This window comes from Triturus cristatus, chromosome 5_2 (genome assembly GCF_964204655.1).
Source record: "Triturus cristatus chromosome 5_2, aTriCri1.1, whole genome shotgun sequence".
In the NCBI taxonomy this organism is placed as follows: Eukaryota; Metazoa; Chordata; class Amphibia; order Caudata; family Salamandridae; genus Triturus; species Triturus cristatus.
In genome coordinates, this window is record NC_140588.1 from 622,571,649 (window position 1) to 622,597,172 (window position 25,524).

The 25,524-nt window shown below is 45.5% G+C and overlaps 1 protein-coding gene across 6 annotated transcripts in view; it reads right to left on the reverse strand.

The window, feature by feature from the left end:
* Positions 1–25,524, reverse strand: part of CSTF2 (cleavage stimulation factor subunit 2) — a 446,855-nt gene that overhangs the window by 41,158 nt on the left and 380,173 nt on the right. For all 6 annotated transcript variants that reach the window (XM_085607739.1, XM_085607738.1, XM_085607736.1 and 3 more), the window contains one exon: positions 12,510–12,652. In XM_085607739.1, the coding sequence (XP_085463865.1) occupies positions 12,510–12,652 (143 nt within the window). The remainder of the gene's footprint in view (positions 1–12,509; positions 12,653–25,524) is intronic.

The window sequence follows — 25,524 nt, forward strand, 5'->3', positions numbered from 1 at the left end:
TGCCCAGGATGTGCATGGTTTCTGGTCCCAAAGAGCAGAGGTTCTCCAGCAAGGTGTCCAGAAACATGTCTATGTGTAGCAGGATGCCTAGAGCCAGTCAGTGCCCACACCAGGGTCTGTAGGTTTTGAAACGACACCTCAGAGTACATGTTTTAATAAATCTCACACTAGCTTCAGTGCGGATTTAGTAAAGGAGCTGTTTGCTACCAAACACTCCTGGGTTCAGTGAAGCAATCATGGTGCTATGGAAATTGAGTTGTCAAGTTCCCAGCCCATGTACTCTCCATGGCTTCCCTGGCACTTACAATATTAGGGAATAGACCCTAAAACTGTAGGGGCATATCTGCTCATGCAAAAATATGCCCACACCTGGGATATAGTGCACCCTGGGTGACTTACCTATATCTTAGGCAGTGCTAGCTGGCATGGCACAGTGCCATGGCGACTTGGTCATTTTTTCACCTCACAGGGGCATGCCAGCTGCAGGGGCCCAGGGGACCCTCTTCAGCATCCAGGCCCTAGGTACCTAAGGTAAAACTTACTAGGGGCAGAAGTGCCAATTGTGGACACGTTTGTAAGGAAAGAACCCTGGTACTGGGAACCTGGACAGCAGGGTCCCAGTACTGTATAGTCAACGTTGCATCAAAAGCCAGGCAAAAAGTGTGTGTGGGGGGTGGGGGTTCTGCAATAGAGCCCCATTTTCTCACAACTGTTCATTGAATAATATAATTAATAATTTGGTGGATGTGTCACTCTCACGCTCTACAGATCTAAATTCAACTAATAATAGATTCAGGATAAAATGGGCTAGAATAGTGGTTCAATCAGACCTTAGGCCTGAAATGAACAGGGCACTGCCTGACGCCATAATGAATCTAGACAATCCTTTGATTCCGCAGGATAAAAACTCAGCATTTACATATATACTTGGGAAACTGTTTAATATAATTGGTAAATGTTTCATACGGAACGATTCTGGCGGCCCAATGGGGGTAAAACGTGGATCTGCATGGTATACCAGACTGAAGACTAGTTTAAAATGAGGTCTGCCAACCCCTGCAGAGTGGCAGTACTGATCTTATTAGAGCTACAAGGAAACAATATAAGCAGGTTCGAGTAAAAGCTCACAGTGATTGGGACACCAATTTGGGAAGACCTTTATGATGCAGCAATAATTAAGGATGCTAGGAAATTCTGGTGATTGGTGGCTAGTGGGGGCCGGGGAGCGCCTTAAATCATTTGCGGACTCTATTCACCCAGAGGTCTGGCACAAGCAATTTTCTAATTTGAATGATCTACCTCTGGCGGTGGATGTGGATGACTGGGTCCCCTTAAACCTTGGTACAAAAGCACTCCCCTCATCTTTAACTATAGAATTAAATGAAATCATGAGTGCAGTCAAGGGTATCATCCTTGGCAAAGCTCCAGGGCCTGATTAGGTTCCTGAAGGCCTTTTCCAATCAGACACAGAGATTTGGCCATATATATAAACAAACTCTCCAATGCAATACGGGTGGCGGTAGTGGGCGGAGGTTGCACATTCCATGTAACTGAAGCAGCAGAGATTGTACCAGTCTCTGGGGCTCTAGGGAGTCCCCTTTGAACTACAGACCTTTCCGGAATAAACATATTAACGTTTCCGAGAAGGTCTTCTGCAGGCAGATTTTAACCCCTTGTGTGCATCGGACGGCCGGGAGCCGTCCGACACCACAGTGCTCGCGTGCGTTTGACGACTCCCGGTCATCCACGCACATGGCACTGGAAATCCCTCTGGTGGGGGCAGCAGCGCTATTTCCTACCCCCCCCCCACCCCCCCCCCCGAACCTCCCCACCCCGCCACAGCCTCAGGAGCTGGGGAAGAGCTTCCCCAGCTCCCGAGACTGTATTCTTGGTTTCTCTGAAATGATGATCAGCGCGCCCGTCGTGCTGATGTCATTTCAGGGAAACCGAAACTGAAATGAGCTGATCAGCTCATTTCAGTTTCACTTTCTGCATGCTCGTGGGGCTATCTTAGCCCCCCGAGCACATAGAAAACAGGAGAGGTATCATTGGAAAGGGGAGAATCTGCCCTTTCCAATGGTACCCCTCCAAAACGGATCCCTGCTAGGGATCCACCCAATGGACACCAAGAAGAGGGGAGCGGCCCCTAGGCACCAGGGATTTATTTTTTATACGTAGGGGTGGGGGCTGCCCAAAATGGGCATGCCAATGCTTCCACCCCACACGAAAGCCCAGTAGGAACCAGGGATTTTGTTGTTTTTTTATATGTAGCATTGGGGGCTGTCGAGAATGCCCATGCTAATGCCCACACCCCCAAAAAAGTGTTTCTGCCCCCCCCCCCCCCCCGTAGCCCACTAGGCACCAGGGATATGTTCATGGGCATGCCTCTGTAGGCTAAGGGTCGCTCCCTTTTATTTAGGCACACATTTTGGCTGTTTCACTAGAAACCAGGGAGAGTTTTTATGTGTGTGTGAACTGGAGTTTGGCTGACAATGTACTGACCTTGAGCTGGCATTTTGCTGGCGGTGTGTGTGGACCTACACTTGGCTAATGCTGTGGGTGGATTCGCGTTTGATGACGGTGTGTGTAGATTGGTGTGTGCCTGGTGATGTACGTGGAGTGGCGCATGGCTGGCGGTGTACGTGGAGTGGTGCTTGGCTGCAGGGGCGGACTGGCCATAGCAGGCACTGGGTGTTTCCCAGGTGGGCCCGAGGGGTAAGGCCCAGTTTTGCAGCAGTGGTGCAATATAGGCCCCCAGTAACAAAAGCAGTAACGGTGCTTTTTACTAGCACGTCCTTCCCCCTCCCAGGGCTGGTTGAACAGCAATCTGCCAGGGCTGGTTGCTGTTCCCAGTCCGCCCTGCTTGGATGGCAGAGTGTGTGGGTGGCACTTGGCTGGCGGTGTGCGAGGATAAGTGCTTGGCTAGCTGTGTGCATGGATGGCATTTGGCTGGCGGTGTACGTGGATGGCACTTGGCTGGCGGTGTACGTGGATGGTGTGTGTGTGTGTACTGACTTGTGGCTGGCAATGTGCCTTGCAATGATCCCCCAGTGGTTTCTTACCCAGAATCCCCTGCAAACTCAAATTAACTTACAAAGTCACATTTGCCTCACATTTCTCTGCGCATAAGCTCTATGAGCATCGCACAGGCCTAAATTCCCTACCACCCAGCATTCCCTTTGGTCTCCTGAGAAAAATTATACCTCAGTTGTGGGGTGCTCAAAGTAGCATAAGCCTAAAAACATTAAAAAAACAGCCCTTTTGGACCCACTTTGGCCCACCTCAATCTCTACAGGTTTTTCGGGCCCTCCCATGTCTTAGGCACTTGACCCATCCACACATGTAAGGTATCATTTTTATCAGGAGACTGAGGGGAATGGGGAGTGGTAGCAAATATGTGCCGTGCAATGATCCCACAACTTCCACACAAACATAGTACAGGAAAATAACTTTTAAGCGAAATTTGAGGTTTGCAGCAGATTCTGGGAAGAAAAATGTGGGGGGAGCAAGCCACACCCCACACCTCCCTGGACTCCCACAGGTGTCGGGATACCTGGGGGAACGCTGGGTGGTAGGAAATTTGTGTCAGCCTGGTGATCCCACAACTTTCCCACAAAGAAAAGTGAAAAAAATTAGATGTTTTCAGCTAAATTTGAGGTTTACAGGGGATTTTGGGTAGGAAAATGTTGAGGGATACATGCAAGCCATATCTCCCTGGACTCCCCTGAGTGTATAGTTTTCAGAAATGTCTGGGTTTGGTAGGTTTCCCTAGATGACCACCAAGCCCAGGGCCAAACACCCGGGTGAACTCCCTCCCTCCCATGCAAAACCAGGTCGTTTTGTGATAGGTAATGTTGATGTCTCCACAATAAGTTTCGGGCCCTTCCCTGCCACGTGCACTTAGCCCACCTACACAAGTGAGGTTTCATTTTTATTGGGAGACTTTGGGGATGGGTGGAAGTTTGTGGATCCACACAGATTCCAGAACTTTCCATCACAGAAATGTTAGGAAAATGTGTATTTTTTTTTTTACAAAGTTTGAGGTTTGTAAGATATTCTGGGCAACAGAACCTGTGACAGCCACACAAGCCACCGCATCCTTAATTCCCCTGGAGGTCTTGTTTTAAAAAATGTACAGGTTTGGTAGGTTTCCCCAGATGCCGGCTGAGCTAAGGTCCAAAATCCACAGCTAGGCACATTGCGAAAAAGGGTCAGCTTTCACTAGAAATATTTGATACGCTTACTACGGTTTAATATGCTTTTTGGTATAAGTCATGTCTTGTCTCTTATGTATCAGTTCTCCTATCTCCATGGTATCCATGAAGTGATATATGGAATATGCTACTTACCAGTATGCATCTGTTCTTGGCATGTAGAGCTGCAGAGCCACACACTAAGGATAAGATCGCCATCTGGTGTTGGGCTCGGATGATTGCAGGTTGTTGTTGTCTTCGGAAGAAGTCTTTGGTCACGAGATCGGTGACTCCTCCTCTGGACAACAGTGCGCATGGGCATCCACTCCATCCTCAGATTGTTTTTCGCCATGATGGGAAATGATGGAGTGTATAAGAAGTAAAGAGAAAGGATGTCCATGTGTAGTGTCTAATTAAGACAATGCTGGAACAGATACAGGTCCCGGGGAGGCGGGTGGGCGTGTGTGGCTCGGCAGCTCTACATGCTAAGAACAGATGCATACTGGTAAGTAGCATATTCCGTTCGAGGCATATGAGCTGCAGATCCCACACTAAGGATAGACTATATAGCAGTGTCTCCCCTAGCGGTGGTCACCTGTATCCGTTGCAGCAGTTTGGAATAGAGTTTTTAGGACAGCTTGGCCTACTGAAGCTTGTTGTTTGGATTGCACATCAACACAGTAATGCTTAGTGAAGGTGTGTGTAGTAGACCATGTGGCTGCTTTGCAATGTCTTCTAAGGGGATGTTCCCTAAGAATGCCATAGAAGCCCCTATTTTACGCGTGGAGTGCGCCCTAGGGGGAACGGTAAGAGTACGTTTAGCTTTTTGGTAACATATTTGGATACATTTGACTATCCACCTGGCGATACCCGATTTGGAAATAGGGTTGCCTTTATGTGGTGGAGCGAAAGCAACAAACAGTTGCTTGGTTTTCCGAAAAGGTTTGGTTCTGTCGATGTAATAAAGAAAGGCTCTCTTAACATCCAAGGTATGAAGTGCCCTCTCAGCAACTGAGTCTGGAGTAGGGAAGAAGACTGGCAGTTCGACTGACTGGTTTAGATGGAAAGGGGAGATGACTTTAGGGAGGAATTTTGGATTCGTCCTAAGAACCACTTTGTTACGATGTAGTTGTAGGAAGGGTTCTTCGAGAGTTAAGGCTTGTATTTCACTTACTCTTCGCAGGGATGCGATTGCGACGAGGAAAGCCACTTTCCATGTTAGGAACAGCAGTTCGCATTTGTGCATTGGTTCAAATGGGGGACCCATGAGCCTTGTTAGAACAATATTAAGGTTCCACACCGGGGAAGGTGGTAACCTTGGAGGAATAATTCTTTTAAGACCCTCCATAAATGCTTTAATGGCTGGTACCTTAAAGAGGGACAGGTGTTGCCTATTTTGCAAATAGGCTGCTAATGCCGCTAGATGTAGACGTATAGAGGAATACGCTAAATTGCATCTTTGCAAGTGTAGTAAATAGCAAATGATGTTTTGGATGGAAGCATCCAGTGGTTGTATGTCATTGTTAGTGCAGTAAATGGCAAATTGTTTCCATTTTGCAGCATAGCATGCCCTTGTAGTAGGTCTTCTGGCTTCTTTAATGATATTCATACAGTCTGGAGGAAGGTTGAGGTACTCGAACTCTAAGACTTCAGGAGCCAGATTGCCAAGTTCAGTGTTTGAGGATCTGGGTGTCTGATTTCTTCATGGTTCTGGGTTAAAAGATCCGGGGAGAGACGCAGTTTTTGATGTGGAACTAGCGATAGTTCCAAAAGTGTGGCGAACCAGGGTTGACGTGCCCAAGTGGGAGCTACTAGGATGAGTGTTAGCGACTGTTGTTTCAGTTTGCGTACCACAAATGGAATGAGTGGGAGAGGCGGAAAATCGTACGCAAATCTGCCTGACCAGTTCATCCATATTGCATTGCCCTTTGACCGTGGGTGTGGGAACCTGGCGGCAAAGGTTGGGCATTTTCGTTTTCTTGTGTGGCGAACAGGTCTATGTCTGGTTGTCCCCACTTTTGGAAGAATGGGAGTAAGACTTTGGGGTGTAATTCCCATTCGTGTATCTGCTGTGTGTGGCGACTTAAGAGGTCGTATATGAGTGAGTGAGGAACGCACACTAGTTTAAGATGAAACTAAAAGTTTTTTTTGGTATGCGTGCAGCGTTGCCATGTGCCTGCAGAGCATGTGTAATTAACCTAGTGAGTGGCCTAGTACTAGAAAGATTACTAGGACTGCAATCTGCACTGCTAGTAGATAATTTCTAACATTTAATACAAAGTTTCAAAAATTTCAAAACAGAAACAATTCGCAAATGTAATCTGCATTCTTTGCGATACATGCTTTCAGCTTTTTACATATTTTTAAATGAACAATTCAATTGACATGGTTACATGTATGTTCAGCAGAATAATGATATTATCATAAAACGCCCAATGCATTTCGAGACATGATGTCCCTTCGTCAGGGGTATGCTGTGGAAAGAAGGAGAAAATTTCAGAGTCCGCACTTTGTCGGATCAATTTAATAACAGTTGTACTCATTGTGATTGATATGTGTATAGTGCTCCCCTCACCAAAGTGGTTTATATGTGGTTACAATAATTAAGGGTACCTGGTAGATTCGATATCAGTACTTTGGAGTTCTGAAGGTTAAACCACTGAAAGAGAGAACACTGGGATGAAGATTTTATGTATGACTGTGTTCTAGCTGATTTTTGCTCTCGAATCCGCTATTAGTACCTGTGTCTTTAAGTGTGTTCTGAAACGCTGTCCTGTAAGTTTTCTTGTAAGTGCCTGAAAAAACAAATGAACTAAGTGGTTGCGAACTATGCCAGTGGATAACGTTAACGTTTCTGTTTTTCTTATTTGGCTCACCTTAGTGTAGAGTGCACAAAAGAGGATGCTGAATCAAACTGTCTATGAGTAAAGACTCAAAGAAAGTGGAGGAATAAACGGCGGTCGTCAAATAATCTAGAAGCGAAAATGATTCAATTAGAAAATGGGAGCGGTAATACACGAAGAAGAAAGATAAGCTGGGTAACTCACAGTAAATTGGCTCACCGTGCCGAAACTTGAACGGACGACGTTTACTCCCGTATCTAGCAGAGGACTCGCAGTAGCGTTTCCTGGTATTTGCTTGACAACTCGAATGGACGGCGTTTACTTCCGTATCTGGCCGAGAACTCGCGATTACGTTTCCTAGTATTTACGGGACAATGTGTTGATTGACATGAAAGAAGGACTCTCGTCGCTTCGAACTGCGAGATGATAGTAAACACTGAAAATGCACTTTAACTGGCCGATAGGTCATGAGTGTATTTACTAGTTGTAACCAATGGAACGTGATGACGTTTTGTAGAGATGAGTGTAATAACATGAGAAATAAGACTACCTGGTTTTCTTACTAGGAAGTGGAACATCTGAAGTGAACATGTAGTGAAAAACTAATATATTCCTTTATTAGAAGTGTAAACTCTAGCTGTGCAGCAAACTAGTTTGATGCTTTGTTGATTACCTGTTCTACTAGACATAATATGCAATAGTGAGGTGAATGGTGTGTAAATGGAGTACATCGTTGTAAACTTGAAGAGGTCAGCCACCTGGTTCTGAACCCCTGGGAGGTGTTCTGCTAGCAGGTAGATGTTTTGGGGAATTGCCCATCTCCAGATTTGTTGCGCAAGTTGGGACAGTTGTAGAGAATGTGTCCCTCCTTGTTTCTGTATGTAATACATTGTGGTCACGTTGTCCGTGCAGATGAGGACAGTCTTGTTTTGTAGATGCACTTGGAAGGATTTCAGTGCTAGGAACACCACTAGAAGTTCTAGGTGATTGATGTGGAGCTGTTTTTGTTGAGTGGTCCACCTGCCCTGAGTGGTGTGTTGAAGGAGGTGGGCTCCCCACCCTGTGAGAGATGCGTCGGTGGTCAGCACAACTTGTGGAAGAGGCTCCAAGAACGGCCGCCCTTTGGACAGGTTGATGGTGTTCCACCACTTCAGCGAGCGAAGAGAGCGGCTGTCCACCAACACCAGATCGGTAAGTTGTCCGTGGGCCTGGTTCCACTGTTGTGCTAGACATTCCTGTAAGAGACGCATTTGAAGGCGTGCGTGGGGTACTATGGAGATGCATGACGCCATCATGCCTAAGAGTTGCATGAACACTCTTGCGGGGAGAGAGTGTTGTGTTTGAAATTGTTTGATGAGATTCTGTATGTTGGCTATCCTGGCTGTGCTGGGATAAGCTATGGCCTTGGATGTGTCTATGGTGGCTCCCAGGTATTGATGTACATGGGAGGGTTGTTGTTGAGATTTTGGATAGTTGATGGTAAATCCCAAGCTGTGTAGGGTTTGAATAGTGCGGTGAGTGTGGAGAACGCATTTGTCTAGAGTATTGGCTTTTATGAGCCAATCGTCCAGATAGGGGAAGACATGGATTTGTTGTCTTCTGAGATATGCTGCCACAACTGCTAAGCATTTGGTGAATACCCTGGGTGCGGTTGTTACTCCGAATGGGAGAACTGTAAACTGATAGTGCTGACCGTCTACCACGAATCGTAGATACTTCCTGTGAGCGGGATGCATAGGGATGTGAAAATATGCGTCCTTGAGGTCTAATGTGGCAAGGAAGTCTCCTTGTTGAAGTAATGGAAGGACCTGTTGGAGAGTGATCATGTGGAAATGATCCGATTGTATGTACTAGTTTAGTAGTCTGAGGTCCAGTATGGGTCTTAAGGTCTTGTCCTTTTTGGGAATGAGGAAGTATAGGGAATATACTCCTGTGCCCTGATGTTGTAGTGGAACAGGTTCTATTGCGTGTTTTTGAAGCAAAGACTGTATTTCTTGTTTGAGGAGCGTGAGGTGGTGAGACGTCATGGGACGGTGCTTGGGTGGTATGTTTGGGGGTGGGTTTATGAGTTCGAGGCAGTAGACAGATTGGATAATTTGTCTTACCCACCTGTCTGTTGTGATGGAATTCCAGACAGGTAGGAACTATTGAAGTCTTCCCCCGACCGGAGTGGAATGGTCTGGGGGTAGTGGTGGCAAGTCACTGTTTGGTGGCTGGAGAGGTGCGGGTGTTGTTATTGTTGCCCCGTCCTCGGCCTTAAGTATTGTTTCCCCGATAACCTCCTCTAAAATATCCTCTGTTAGGGGATGTTTGACCTGATGTTTTGAAGGTGGAAGAGTTGTCTGTTGCCACATTTTTGGAAGCTCCTCTATAAAAGGAGCGACGCAAGGAGCCTCTGGGTTGAGTATACTGCAATGCTCCCATTGATTTGGCAGTCTCATTATCTTTTTTCATTTTTTCTAGGGCAGTGTCTACTGCAGGTCCGAATAGTTGCTCCTGAGTAAAGGGTTGAGCAAGAGTGGTGGTTTGTACTTCCGGCTTGAATCCGGAAATGCGTAGCCATGCGTGGCGTCTAAGCAATACACTTGTGTTGACTGCCCTAGAGGCGGTGTCCGCTGCGTCTAATGCACATTTAATGGAGGCATTTGATATTAGTTTGCCCTCTTGGATGAGGTCAGTGGCCTGTGATTTGTATGGATCAGGCAGGTGTTGCAAAAGATCCTCTAGTTGATCATAATGAGCTCTATCATAACGAGCCAATAGGGCTTGTGTATTGGCAATACGCCAGTGGTTAGCAGCTTGTGCGGCAACCCTTTTGCCGGAAGCCTCCAAGAGTTTAGACTCTTTGTCTGGGGGCGGCGTGTCTCCGGCTGTTTGGGAGTTCGCACGCTTTCTGGCATTTGATACGACTAGTGAGTCTAAGGGGAGTTGCGCCTTGATGTACGCAGGATCTTGTGGCGCCAGTCTGTATTTTTTTTCTATTCGGGGGTTGAGAACCCTGGCCCTAACAGGGTCTTTAAAAACCTCATTGGCGTGCTTTATCACTCCCTTAATCATGGGTAGAATGTGAACTGACTTCTGCGACTGCTCAAAAGTGTAGAGGAGAAAATCCTCCTCAGGAGTGTCGGTGTGCATAGTGACACTATGAAACAATGCCGCTCTGTTTATCAGCTGACCAAACCCTAAATGGTCATCAGGAGGGGAGGGTTTTGAGGGGTATGGAGTGGGGTCAGGTATATCAGGCATAGGGTAAGTCCAGTCATCTACTGGTGCTGTGTCCGGGAGTGTAAAGGGATCAGTAGGATCAGTGGGATCATTAAAGAAATCTGGGTCTCCCCCTCCCCCAAAATCATCATCATCCTGTGGAGGTGGTGTGTGAGAAGGAGATGGTAGAGGTGAAGGCGGTGGGGGTGGGGGGGATGGAATAGGAGGTAATGTAGGAGCGGAAGGACGTATGGGTGAAGTGGCACAGTCCTTCTTCTTTGGAGGTGCTGTAGGAGGTGTGTCCAGCTTCCTTTTCTTGTAGGGCACCGCTGTGACATGTCCAGTTTTCGGATTTATGTAAATCCGTTTTTGCTTTGGATCTGGCCGAAAGAGTTCCTCACTGTCCGAAGGCGGCTTTGGCGCCGACTTTTTTGGTTCCGATTTTGATTTTTGTTCTTTATGGACTTGTTTTGTCACCGAGGATGTTTTGGGTGCCGAAGAACTTTTCGGTTCCGGTGGATTTTTTGGTGCCGAAGAACCTTTCGGTGCCGACGAGCCTTTCGGTGCCGGTGGAGACCTCGGCGCCGAAGAACGTTTCGGTGCCGGTGGAGACGTCGGTGCCGAGTGACGTTTCGGGGCCGATGGAGATTTCGGTCTCGGAGCCTCCTTCGGTGCCGAAGGTATTATAGGCACAATAATATGAGGTTTGCTCGAGCCCGAGCCACCTGCAGGGTTACTTTTCTTCGGAGCCGGGCCCGAGGGCGGGGCTTCTGAAGATGATTTTGGATCGCGAATGGGCCCAGCTGGCATAGTCTTGACCAATGTCTTTTTTGGTGGGGTTGGGGTAGGGGGGCTGGTACTCACAGGCTGCCCCGGATCAGAATCGTCGGCCTCGGACACGATCTGGAGATCTTCGGAGTCGTCGTCAGGGACATCCTGTGCAAAGATGTCTTCTGGTTCCGGAACCGGCTTGGCCATGATATGGCGTTGAGCTCTTCGGTCCCGGATAGTTTTCTTCGAACGGAATGCGGCGCAGGCTGGACAGCTGGATTCGTTGTGGTCTGGTGAAAGGCACAAATTACAGACCTCGTGGTGATCACTATGAGGAAACTTTGCTCCACATTGGGGGCATTTTTTAAAAGGTGTCCTTTCCATCAGCCGCGTCCGGATCCGGTCCGATGTGGATTTCGACGTCGAGTTTTAAAATTTTGAGAGTTGGTTTGATTGCTAGAAGTTTTCTGCTGGAACGGAAAAAAGTTCATCCGAACCCAATGGTGGAAAAAAACAATCTGAGGATGGAGTGGATGCCCATGCGCACTGTTGTCCAGAGGAGGAGTCACCTATCTCGTGACCAAAGACTTCTTCCGAAGACAACAACAACCTGCAATCATCCGAGCCCAACACCAGATGGCGATCTTATCCTTAGTGTGTGATCTGCAGCTCATATGCCTCGAACATGTATTTATGTGTATAGATATGATGAAGTGCTTGACCATTACGATTGTATAGAAGCTCTTTATGTACGTATCTCCTACTTCGCCTCGTCGTCTTGTTTTTTAAAAATTAATTTTTGAATTTTTTGTTGACCAAAATGTTATGTTTGTTTTTGTAATGAACAAGTTACTTACCTTCAGTAACGATATATCTGTAAGAAACATTAGTTAGATATAGATTCCTTACCTTAGAATTACCCCCAGGCTTCAGACTGGATCCAGAAAGTGTTTTCGTCAGCAGTACCTCAGTGCGCCAGAAGGTGGCATCGGTCGGCTCCGCGTCCATCGTTATGGAAGGTGGCCAGTTCTGGACATGATTTTCCGCACCAGAAACGCAGAGCCATGCAAGACACTGACCACTGGTGCGGAAAGTCGTGTACAGAACTGGCCACCTTCCATAACTTTCTTCCCCCCTCCTGCAGTTGTACTTTCTGTCAATGCTGACAAGCAGTGTGAGTTCTAGTATCAACTGTTATGGTATAGCAGTGGGTTATGAGATTCTGAAACTAAAATAAATGATGAAGGCTCTCTACAAGAGCTGTACGTAACATTACAAATAACAGATAATAACACTGATGACATTACATATCGCTCTACCAGTGAAATTATTAAGGACATGTCTATGGATACAGCATGATTTCTTTATTTAGATATGTACTGCTATTTAATGGTGTTGGTTGTTGGATATAGTACTAATACAGTGAGGTCATGAATTGTGCATTTGGTGGCTGCTCAAATGATTAGTGGTTTTGGATGGCTTTAATATAAGTACTTACCGGTCTAGATCCTTGGGGAGCACCGCCACCCATATTCATTGGGCCAGGACCCGGCATACCAACAGGCATCTGGCCTCTAGAGGCAGGCACAGGTCCTCTGGAATCCATCCCTCGAGTCTCCATAGCTCTAGGATCTCTTCCACCTATTAAGAAAAAAGTGCACTTAACATTAATATTCGTGAAACATACGTGGCTATAAACTATTGATTCTGTGAAAAACATCCTGACATTCCAATTGCATCAAAGGTTTAGACAAAGAATGTTTGGCAAACTTTATCTGCAATGTATATGTTCTATATAGTGGCAATTCCTTCAAACTTTTCAGGACTCACAGGCTTTGCCATTAAGGAACCATCACTTTTCATGGTGCACTGGCTATAAAAGAATATTTTAACTGAATTAGTTGTACCTGCAGCAGAGGACGTTTCAGAAGCAGCTGTATTACTTAGATGACTTACAATATGCAAAGACAAAAATTTAGGTGTCTTTGGTGGATAGACTGTTTTTTCCAGAGCAGAGTATCCCAGATCTGTTACACAAAGCTTTCAGTGCTTACAATGAGGTAAAGTTCCATAGTATGGCCATGATGAACTTTCAGTGGAGAGAGTTTGCTGGTCTGAAGAAGGCGGCTGTGTCTTCTGCCATGTCAGTGGAGTGTCTGCTGGGGAATGACTTGGACATCTCTGCTTTGGCAAGTGTTTAGAGGAGCACACTTGCACAAATGATGAATCTCCCTGAAAGGGTGTGTGCACTTCAGGGAAGTCAAGGAAGCCTGGAATAATAGCACAGGATCCTAAGAGGCAGAGAAAAGGCAAAGTCGCTAGGAAACACAGGCCCAGAAGAAGTCTGACCCTCAGAGGAAGGACTTGAAGCCTCAAGGAGCCTTGAGGGACCTGCCAGAGCTGCAAGGAGCAGGAGACCCTCTAGGAAGGACTTTTGACAAGGACAGTACACTTGCTGGTTTAGCCCCACAGACCTCCTGGCCAGAGCCTCCAGCCTCTTTCTGCAGTGACTGATCTTTATTGAAATACATTAGGCTCCTACCAATGTTTTGCACCTTTCACCCATATGCCCTCGTGCCACTGGTGGTGTACTGCTGGTGCTGCTTTGGACCTTACCCATCACTCACCTTAACTAATGAAGAGTGGCCTTGTAAGCCACTGTACTATACCCCTTTGCTAAACTTGTTCTTCCTTCCATAGGATAACGTTGTGAAATAAAAAAATTGCACTGGGTCAACTTTTTGAACGGAAAATAATTCATATTTACAAACGTACTTACCTGAGCAATATTTTTCTGATGCCTAAACATACATAAAGATACTTGTTATTTTTATAAATTGGTGTGGATCTCCTTCTTGAGTTGTGTGTCATACATTGATTATTGTGTGTATTTGCAGATGTCTTGCACTCCTCTCGGTTAAGCCTAAGGCTGCTCGTCCACACTACCCCTAATAGAGCACCTTGAGACTGCTGGAGCAAAGGCCTGTCCACTTATAAGGGAGCTCCTGGACTCTTTACACTGTATAACAAATTATTGATATCTCACAAAGAGCCAGCTTCCTACACTGGGGGCAGCGGTGGCATATAAGACTTGACATCTGCTGTAACACTTGGTTAATAGGTGATTCCACTAAGGAATCCAAAATTGTCTTTAGCAAAAAAAGATTTTTTTTAATTAATTTTTTTTTCTAAATTGTTTTAAACTAGCTGTTACGACCTTGGTCAAGTCCTTCTGCACAACTGTATGGAAATTAAAAAGTATTAAAGTAAGTTAGGCTCTTAGAAAAGTACTTGACAATATTTTTTAAGTTGTTAAAAAGTTGTCAACTACGTTAAAACCATGTCCTGAACCAGGGCTTTCCGAGGAGCTCAACCTGGCACCCTATAAGAACCTTAGGTTGGCCTAACTTAAAGAACCCTGTAAGGCAAGGACGCTTTCCCTGGGACCTAGATCCACAAAATCCCACCTCCAGACGTTGCTGGCAGAAAATAAAGCCTTGGCAAGTAAAGGTTCCCCCACTGTAAAAGATGAAGAAGAGGACAAAGGTGGACAAGGTTGACAATGACTCCATTTCCTTCATAGAAATCAACTCCACTGGGAGCACTCCTAGTAGTGTCCCAGAAGAGATAGATACTGAAGATGCAGACCTTCAGAAACTGGCCAAAAGAATAGCATTAGAGGCTAAACTCCTGGCCATAGAAAAGAAAAGAGCTGGGATTGGCCTATGACCCATCTCTAGTGGAAGCAAGTTTATAAATAGGGATAAGGATGACGCTTTCGACCCAAAAATCTCCAAAAGGATTGTTCCCAAATACTCAAAGTGTGATTGATGATATCACCAAATGCTTTAGACTTTGAGAGGACATGCAAAATTAGACAGATAAATAAAAAGTATCACAGCTCTCTTCTTTGGGAGCTGGTTTCAGGAAAGTGTTGGGACAGGCTACTGACACTAAATGAGAGAGATTGTGAGAAAGTGCCTCATTTGACATTGTTAGCCCCCCACTTTTTGCCTGGAACATGATGTGGTTTCGATTGAAAGTGCTCATGATCCCTGCCAACCACGCCCACTGTGCCAGAGCTCATTTCCTAAAACTCCACCATGATTGCACAACTTCAGATCCCCCTATAAGTCCCAAGTAAGTGGTACCCTGGTACCAAAGGCAATGGGAATAAAGAGGGTCCCCTAGGGACCCCTCATCAAGGCCATGCTAACTGCAATTGCAGGTTACATGTCTTGGTGCAGACAAACACGACAAAGTCGACATGGCACACTGCTTGTGTGCCTTGTCAAAGCAGCACTGCCTAAGGGATACCCAATTCACCCCTCTAGCAGGTCTTACAAGCCCTAAGGCAGGGTGCACTATATCTCAGGTGTGGGTATATCTGCAGGTGCACATATGCCTCTACAATATTTAAGTCCATTCTTAATATTGTAAGTGACAGGGAAGTCAGAGAGTACATGAGCTGGACTCAAGTTCCCTAGCTCCATGATGGCTTCACTGTAACCCAGGAGTGTTTGGTACCAAACAACTCCTCTTAATAAACCCACACTGATGTCGGTGATGGATTTATTAAAACATTTACTCAGAAGGCACTTCAGAGGTGCCTCCTGAAAACCTTCCAACCCTGGTGTGGTCTCCGACAGGCTTAGAGCAGCCTGTCACCACCAGATGGATTTCTGGACCTGTGAGTAGAGATCTCCTGCTCTCGGAGGCCAGAAACAAAGGCCACCCTAGGCAGAGGTGTCACACCTCCTACCACAGGATGAGCACAGTGCTCGAGAGAGAAGCTTCAAAGGCACTGCCGCCTTTGTAATGCAACCCCAGTCTCTGCTGCTACCAGCAGATGACAACCCCGACTTCAAACCCCACTTTTGGTGAGATAACCAGCAGGAAAACATTCAGAGAAAATGAGGTGTGCCCCCCTTCACCAACCCCACCCCTCAGGTACTGGAGACAGAGTGAAGCACATTTTTCAGTGCCCACCATTGTTAGGTTTGAAATTCCCCTTTCCCGTAATGCACCTGTTTTGCTACATTAGGTTAGCAATATGTGGCTAAATAGACGCCATTTGTATTCACGTTATGCAACCCACGGAGTTATCCTCGCAGCATGTAGGGCTTTAGTTAGCTCGTGTGACTACATTTTGTATTTCGCAATCACTAGAAGACTGCTTGGGCTGTGCTAGTACTAGGCCTTATTTTTCAATCCGCTTGCCTCAGCAGAACACTGCAGTTCGTTATTATTTTCCCTCCTGTTCAAGGCTGTAACCCGACTTGCTCATGAACTGATGTTCTTTTTCTGCATTCCAATCTTAATGTGTAGCTCTGCTACCACGTTAGGAGACACTGAGACTTGGCACAGTGGCCTTGGGCTACTGATAGTGCACCCATCTGGCAGGTGTTAGCTCATCTCTGTGGCGCCTCCTGATGCTACTTTACATTTTGGAGAATAAAATAACAAATAAATGAAATTATGGTTTGATCAGCAATGCTAGCAAGAATGTATATTTGTTTTGACATGGGAAGAGTACAACGTGAGAAAAATGTAAGGAAGAGATGTGTATTTAAATTGAAAGCAGCGCTGCGATGACTTAAGGTAATGTGCACATAGACACGCATTCTACAGGGTGCAACAGGATATGTGAAATACACACTCGGAATTCAGCAGTGATGAATGTGTTCGGTCTCTTCATAAAAGGGGGGGGGGGGGGGGGGGTGGGGGTGGGCAGGAGTTCCGGAAGGAGTAGGAGAAAGAAATGTGTCGGTGCCTGGAGCTTCCGGCTTAAGACACCAGCTGAATTCTGAAAAACTGACATGTAGAAATTTGGTGCATGCTAAGCAGTTAACATATGCTTGACTTGAGTGGGTGCGTTCCGTTTGGATTTGCTCATAATAGAACGTGTATTTAATTTGGAAAGGGTGTTTCAAGAATTCAAGGCAGTGTGTGTCTAAGCTGAATAAAAGGATTCTCAGAGTTGAAAAACATAGCTTGTGAATTCAGTGTGAGGCAGGCTTGCTACGACCTAAGGGAGGAATTCTCAAGGAGGGGGCTCATCTAGCAGAGGGACTCAAAGCAGAAGAGAGGAAAAGAGAGACGCTGGGGAGAGAGCTTTAGAGAGGTGGGGGCCATGCCCAGCTCCTGACACAGACACGCCGAGATACATAGCGCAGAGTCAGGTTTTTTTTTTCTGTAGGGCAGTATGCCAGGAAAAGATGTTAACTGGGAACAGACTAAAAGAACAACACAGGAGCTAAAAGAATTGATTCATGAGTTTTGTGAAAGTCTGTATCTAGAGTTTCTACAACACTGTGGGATAGAATGTCCTGGAGCTGGTGGCATGAGATTTATGTGACTCAGTTGGTTATTGGATTAATGTCCTCTGTTCAGATTAGGGTGCACGTACAGTAAATATTGGTTTGTTTCAAGGAAAGTTGAGGGTTTGCTTAGAAATATTGTTTGCAGGGAATGAAAAGTGAGTTAAAATGCATTGTTTCACAAGCGGAAATAAAGGTGCAATGTTAAATATCCCTTGGTGTTTAGATTTTAGTGGACACGATTTGTGTCTTAAAAGAGGAATTTGATGGGCCTTACTGTAAATAGAGAGTAGTGTTTGTGTCCCTCCCTCCCCCCCGAGTTTTGAGGATATGCCACCCACTTTGTGGGCAACAGGTGATGTAGAGCTGGGATTCCTACATATTCCACAAGCCCTGTTGTGTAGGATTCTGAATTTGGTTGAGAAAGGTGTTGGTGAGGAGAAGGCTGGTACAGTGTAATGGTCCCACTATTTTGATTGGGTTTATTATCTGTGACTGATCTGTGTGCAGTTCAAAAGGGAAAATATACATGTGGCCCTCCAGTTGTCTGCTGCTCTGATTGTTACGTTTCTTTCGCTGCTCAATATTTTTCTGTCGCTGATCTAAGGCGCATTCTTTGGCGGTATTGCTTCTAGGGTATATATGATAGATCTTTGCATGAAGTAACTTTAGCTGGTTAGAGGTTTAAACTCTGCTGCACCTTTAAGTCCAAGACAGGACATCTATGAAAGTTTTTTTAAAATACAAGGTAGTTGCTTGCTCATTGTTTCAGGCACATAGCCAAGTCGTAGGGACAGCACAGTTAGATAGTATTAGACATGTTATCTTTGATGTGGTTTTACCTGACTTTTTCCCTCTACCTCTTATGCTTTTGATGCTGTGATGAATTTCGTTTTTGCTGGTTTAGATGCTGTAGGAATTTTGCCACTGCTGCTCAGCGTCGCAGTGCTAGTGTTTTCTGTGCAAGTGGACATTGTGATTGGTTCTCCCTGATTGGCATATTAGTTTTACTAGTAGATCCCTAGTGAAGTGCACAGATGGTGCCGGGGCTGGTAAATAAATAGCTGCTAGTAAAGGCCCCCGGGGTAGGGCGCGGCGTGTGTGAAGAGTGGGATATGTCCTGATGTGTGCTGGTGTGTGTATGTTGTGTCCTGGTGGTGAAAAGATATCATTTTCACTCTTGAAAGGCGGTCCTGCTGATAGGACGGAATGGGGAATTAAAAAAAACAAAAAAACCATTTTACGAGTATATCCTCCATAGGGATAAGATAGAAAATAGGAGTGAGCTCAGAATTTGATAATATATCTCTTGGTAAGTATGGTTTTTAAAGTCTGTGTTCGCAACAAACAATTTTAGAAAGTGGCTGTTTTCTTGTCCAGTTTACTTGTGTGTTTCTGTGTGATTGTGGATAGGCTGTTTGGTCTCCGGATGACAGAGACTGAGAATGTGCATTTGGTATGGTGTCTTCGTGTGGTGTTTTTATTGTGTTGCTGTGGGTGTTGCTACAAATACTTGAATCATTGCCTTTGGGATGAGACCATCTACTCGAGCCAAGTTCCTGAGGGAGTGAGCAGGAGTTGTCTGAAGTGCGTATTCCCCTTGTGCTGCCTGGAGGGAAGGGTCCCTATTTTGCACAAAGGTACCTACCTTTGCCAACTAAACACACTAGTGTTTCTGTAGCAAATTGTTCTTCTATTTAGTCATGACTGACCGGGGAGTTTGTTTTTCTTTAAAAGGGGTAAGTATTTTCAACAGGCGGTCACCTGCTTAGGTCACCTACTGTTGAAGGGGGGAAGGAGACTAGCTCCTGGGCAAATTCAGCGAATTAACAATGCATGAAGTGCATGAAAAAGTCTTTTTGGGCAACTAACACACTGCGTTTTCCTTTGGCTTCTGTGCTTGGTACACGTATTGTTGTCTCCTGTTTTGTGTTGTGCTTACACAAGACGGCTGTGCATTTTACGTCTGTACGTTTTTCTTGACTTCTGTGCTTACTACGTGTATTGTTGTGTGCTCTTTTGCGTGGTAAGTAAGCAAGACAGCTAGTTGTTGTGCACTTTCTCTCTTTTAAGCCTACCCAAGCTGTCTAGGAACGGTCATAAGACAATCGGTTGGGCTCGCTTTAGCCACTCATTTCACAGGATGCTGTGAACATGCTTTTGAATAAACAGAGACACAGCACCTCACCAGTGCACGTCTAATTGGCTATATAATAACAATGTTTGAACAAATTGTCATGATAAAAAAGGGATATGTGTCACCTTGAAGTACGCCATGTTACTGCCCCTCCTTTCTGTAAATTGATGGAATTGGAATTGAGATGAAGATGAAAGGACGGGTAGACTAGACTGATGCTCCCTTATTTGATCCTTAAGGGGAACTATATGTCGGTGTTTTTTGTTTAAATTCCCCGGTGGTAGCACCATTATTGTTCATGTTATCACAGCACTACATACAGTCGCAGTTGCATCACGAGTCCTTTATCAGTTAGCCTGTGTAATTGAGCTGACAGCCCTTACTAGAGCTGGTGAATAGGTTTTTCCCCTGAATATGATGACATATGGCCCAGATCGTGGAATGTATGGTGCACATGCTTCACAATATTAGGAAGGGTGCCTGTATGCCCTCGGTAATTGCGCAACACATATCTTAGTGGTTAACAGTTTTTGAAGAAAATATAGCTCTACAGAAGATTGTTTGCAACAACAAGTTTTGCTGGAGAATTCATGTACTTGCTACATTATGCTTAATTTGTCAGTTATTTATACAATAAGAATTTCTGTTAAATTAGCAGTTTTAGATTTTCCCGCAACGCCTATAACAGGAGAGCATGGTCACAAACGCAATATTTCTGTTGGCTTCCTCGAGAAAAATAATTCTAGAGGTGTCTGCAGTCCTGCACAGTAGCGTAGGTTCACAAAGTAGAAAAAGTGTTGTGATCTCTATGAGTTATTGAAAACAAGCTTGCTAAGACAAAGAAACACAAAGGAGCCATTACTTTGAAATTCCCTTTTGCCGTTCTTCAGATAAATATAGGAATGGACAGATACACTACTTCAAAGTAAGTCCGAATTATTCTTTCGGAGCTTAGTACCTGAATTAAGGCTTACCCTACTACTTGGTATCGGGTGAGAAAAAAAAATTAATTGTGTAACGTTTTACTCTTGCCAGTTTACTAAAACTTTGTTTTATACTTGCTAATAGGTCCGGGACGCCCTTCAGTCACAGAGAGAGAGAGAGAGAGAGAGGGGTCGGACGTGATGCACAGCCTGGCTGCTTGTTATGGAACACCTATGAATACATAAACAAGGCAAAGCTGCACAGCAAAGACATGCTGGACGAGGCAGTACCACGAGAAGGAGAAAAAGAGAGAGAAGGTGCTATCTAGGAGCCCCAGCCTGTTGGTATACTTGTGCCTGAGTCCCAGCCCATTGAGTCTAGTTGGTGGGATCCCCTGTGTTTGAGTCTCTGCCATTTAATCCATCTTGAGTATGATCCCCTTTCTTCCTTTGACCCCTTTTGTGTATGGTACAATGTCCGCCCGACGGAGGAACAGTGCACCAAGGTAGAATAAGGTTAGTAGGGATGGACTTCATGGATGAAGAATAGGGTGCGGGAACCCTGTCTAAGGTACTAGCGACAGAGTAGAGGAAGAGAATTTGGTTCATTGTTCGGACAGTTAACACACAGGGCAAAGGGACTGTGATCATAGAGAGAAATACCTTGCCCTGTAACGTGGGATCTGGATCTGAGCTGGACGCCCAGCTCCACCGTCGGTGCTCAATTGAGCCTATGCTAGATGAACAATAGGAGCCTACCAGTGATGGCTCTCCAAAAAGACACTGGAAAGAAGAGTTTTGCCCATCCTCTCGTTCCCTGGCCACCAATTCCACTGTGTTGTATTTCTCTCCCAATCACAATGTATTCGTTTTGTTCCCCAATTGATGAGGAAAAAAGCCCTTTACATAGAAAGTATAAGTTGCATCCATAGTTGTTATTGTGTTAATAATAATGTTGGGAATATCCCACTCCATGAATGAAAACTATCCTGTGTATTCCAAGGTTCATACAACACCAGTTGCCCTTGTGAACATGCTTATTACTTTGGCTCCCCGCACAGGAGAGCATCGGAGGACACAACATGATAATACTGTTGTTCAGATTGGGGTACCTTCGATTCAGTTCTCCAGTCCTCAATAATGCATTTAGTGATTCATGCCCTACAAAAGAATGTGTATATTAGGCAGAGACCTTTCATGATAGTTAGTATGACTGTTCATTTTTGAATCCCCACTATATTTGCTGCCTCATCTACAAATTGTGGCCATCCTCAGTTATAATATAAAATATGTGACGTGACAAATAGACCCTTGTTAACACTGTCTGCCAGTTTGTTGCATTTACTGCGTAGGTACATTAACTGCTAAGGAAAGGACATCCGTACAATACAAGTGCTAAGATCATGTTTCAGAAGGAGATAGAAGGGTTGATGAGCGCTGATGCAGATCAATTTTAGGTAAACATGTCTTTTATAGTTTCCCTGCTTCATAATAATGAACATTTGACTAGTTTTGATAGTTTGACTATGACACAGTTGAAGAACATAGTAGTACACCAAGGGTATATACCTAGATCAGCTGAAAAGGAGGTTGCCTTGCATCCCGAAGATTATATGCATGTTGATATACCTGTACTGTCTAGTTTCCCTTTGCCATTTGAGTTACCATGCATTTTCTTTCTCCCCACTTAGAATAGTAAAGACCCTGCCGGATAGCAATAAAGCTGTTTTAGCCACATACGCTAAAAGGAGGGTCTGTTAGGTTTGAAATTTCCCTTTCCCATAATGCACCTGTTACGCTACATTGGGTTAGTAATATGTGACTAAATAGACGCCATTTGTATTCACGCTATGCAACTCACTGAGTAATCCTCGCAGCATGTAGGCTTTAGTTAGCTCGTGTGACTTCATTTTGTATTTCGCAATCACTAGAAGACTGCTTGGGCTGTGCTCGTACTAGGCCTTATTTTTCAATCCACTTGCCTCAGCAGAACACTGTATTTCGTTATTTTCCCTCCTGTTCAAGACTGTAATCCGAATTGCTAATGAACTGATGTTCTTTTTCTGCATTCCAATCTCAATGTGTAGCTCTGCTCCCACGTTAGGAGACGCTGAGACTTGGACCAGTGGCCTTGGGCTACTGATAGTGCACCCATCTGGCAGGTGTTCGCTCATCTCTCTGTGCCTCCTTTGTTCATGACCGGGTCACGCTGGTAACTTTCCGCTGGAGGCGTGGCCAAAGTCTCCCAGAAAGGTTTATCTAGTATTACAGAAAGCTGTGGTGTCAGTCCCCTCGGCAGACATCTTAGGGTGAATGCCTGACTGGGCTCCTGTGCAGAGTATATGCTGAATAAAGGTAAGTCTGTATTCTCTACTGTCTGACCGACTCTTCATTTTGGGGAAGGCATAGCAGGTGGCTGTATATAACCCGCGTGGCCCTAGAGGGCCCCGTGCTTCACCATCTTGAAGATGGTGGGACTTATCCAATCAGGAGGTTGGCATAATAGAGGGTGTAGACACCGCAGGTAAGGAATCCATTGGCCCTGGTACATCCCTAAATCTAGTATTTAGGTAGCACCCCCAGACCCTGAAATCAGATGCCTGATGACCTACGAAGCCCAGATGCCGAAGAGCCACCCCAGCAAAAAAGAAGAAGGACCAAAGATTCACTCGGCGCCAGCCCTGCCGGCCTGTCTGCTGCCTTTCGCCCTTGGCACAAACGTCGACTCGTCCTGCAGGCCCAGCTACCTCCAACCTCTGGGAGGATTCCCTGCCCTCTATAAAGAGCAAGACTTCTGTGGACTGCGGACCTATTCAATAAGAAACCAACTTGAAAACCAATCAGCTTTGCCCTAAGGAACTGCAAAACCATCTCTGGACCCACCTCTGCACCAGACGCCCACAGCCCATGTCCAAGTGGCCCACCAGGCCTCCGAAGATTCCGCAGCAATTCTGAGCCAGAGTCTACCATGGGCTGACCCCTGACGGACTCCACCTCGATGCCTTTAGCCTCAACCCTAGAACTCACTCCTGACCGCGACCTGCCCGGTAAGCTGTTCCCGACACCAAAGGACACACCTGCACCCGAAGCCCTAGGGAGCTTGACCAACGGTGTCCCTACCTCCCCTAGCATCAGAACTTACCTGGGCAGCTGAGGGTTTTCTTTGTTCAGCCTCAATGCCCGAGCCTGTAGCCTTTTTTCAAAACCAATCTCCCCCATTGGATTGCATTCGGCACCCGATGCTGTGCTGGTACTCTGCAACCGGCCACCCCTGTGCCGATGAGGGTGTAAGTTTGGTTCTGCCTTGTGGCCCCTCCCAATGCTTACCTTAACGCCCAGAGATTGAACCCTAATACCGATTTACTTACCTGGGAACTGCGCAACTTTAATCACTACCAGTCTCCATTGGTAAACATTGGGTGCCCGACCCCGAATTTGACTTCTGCACCCGGCTGCCCCTGTGCTGCTGGTGGTGCACTCTTGGTACTAATTTGAACTTTGCCTGGTTTTGACCTGAAACCCAAAGACTGGATCTCAAATTTACCTTCAAAACTGCGTTCTTGTTTTCCATCCATAGGTTAACAATGCTGCACTAAGTATCCATTTTTTAAAGTGAAAAGTATTTATTTAAAAACGTACTTACCTTTTAATGTACATCTAGCTCTCAAAATACATCTTGAAAGAAGCTTATTTTTATAAAATTGGTGTGGATCTCCTTTTCAAGTTGAGTGTCACTTATTAACCACTGTGTGTATAACAAATGTATAACACTCGTCTTTGTAAGGCTTAGGCTCCTCGACCAAACTACCACAAATAGAACACTTTGGGTTAACATTAAGCCCTGTACACTTCTGGGGGAAATCACTGGACTCTTCACATGTTATAATCACTTAGTGAGATATCACATAAATGAAGTGCCAGCTTCCTACACTGATGCGGAGTCCTATGACCTCATGAAGGACACCCTGATTGAGGGCTTTAGACTCACCAGTGAGGAATACAGGATCAGGTTGACTCGTAAAACCCAAAATAAGACCTGGGTAGATTTTGCAGACTTTTTAGTGAAAACACTAGGTGGCTGGTTGAAACATACTTGCATGATTATGATGGGCTTTATAATTTAATTATGAAAGAGCATTTGTTAAGTAATTGTGTTCAGGAGAACTTGCATCAATACGTGGTAGACCTAGGTCTATTTTCTCCACAAGAGTTGCAGGAAGAAGGCAGACCACTGGGTCAAAACAAGGGTGACCAAAACTACTACTGGTTGGGGTGACCAAAAGAAATGGGTTGCTTAGCCCGCCCAAGGGAACGATAGTGATCAAGCAAAAGTTAAAAACGTATTGTTTCTTACTAGTTGGTGTAGTTGTGCAGCTTGAAGAATTTTCTGATATACATGCTGTGCATTATTCCGCCATCTAGTGGTTGGGTCATGAATGGTTGTATTTGTTCTTTTTTCATTTGTTGGTGGGCGTCGACACCACCATTTGGTGTCCTCCTGTGACATCGAAGTGCTTCCTCCGGAAGCTCCCACGGTTGGTCGCCATCTTTGGATTCTTTTTTTTCCCCCCTTCTTGTCACATCTTTCTTCGTGGATGAGGGTGGGTTCGCTAGTGAATCCAGAAATTCTTCAAGTTGCAAAACTACACCGACAGGTAAGAAACAATACGTTTTGCAGCGTGAATCTTTTCTGGATTCACATGCTGTGCATAGACGTTGTAGCGGTTTGCTAGTCTTATGGTAGCTGGGTGAAAGGTGAGCGCTGCTTTGTGGCTATGTTGGAAGAATCTATGCCCTACTTGTGCTTCCTTATTCATTTGAATGTCCACACAGTAATGTTTCATGAACGTGTGCACTGAAGACCATGTTGCTGCCATGCAAATGTCTTGAATTGGAGTATTGGCTAGAAGAACAAGTTACTTACCTTAGGTAACGATATATCTGTAATAAACATTAGTTAGTGATAGATTCCTTACCTTAGAATTACCCCCAGGCATCAGACTGGATCCGGAAAGTTTGTCAGCAGTACCCCTGCGCGTCGGTAGGTGGTGTCGTGCGGCTCCGCCCTTGGCGTCGTGGGCGCCGAGATGACGTCACGGCAGCTACTTAGACGCCGCCCTCGCTGACGTCAGT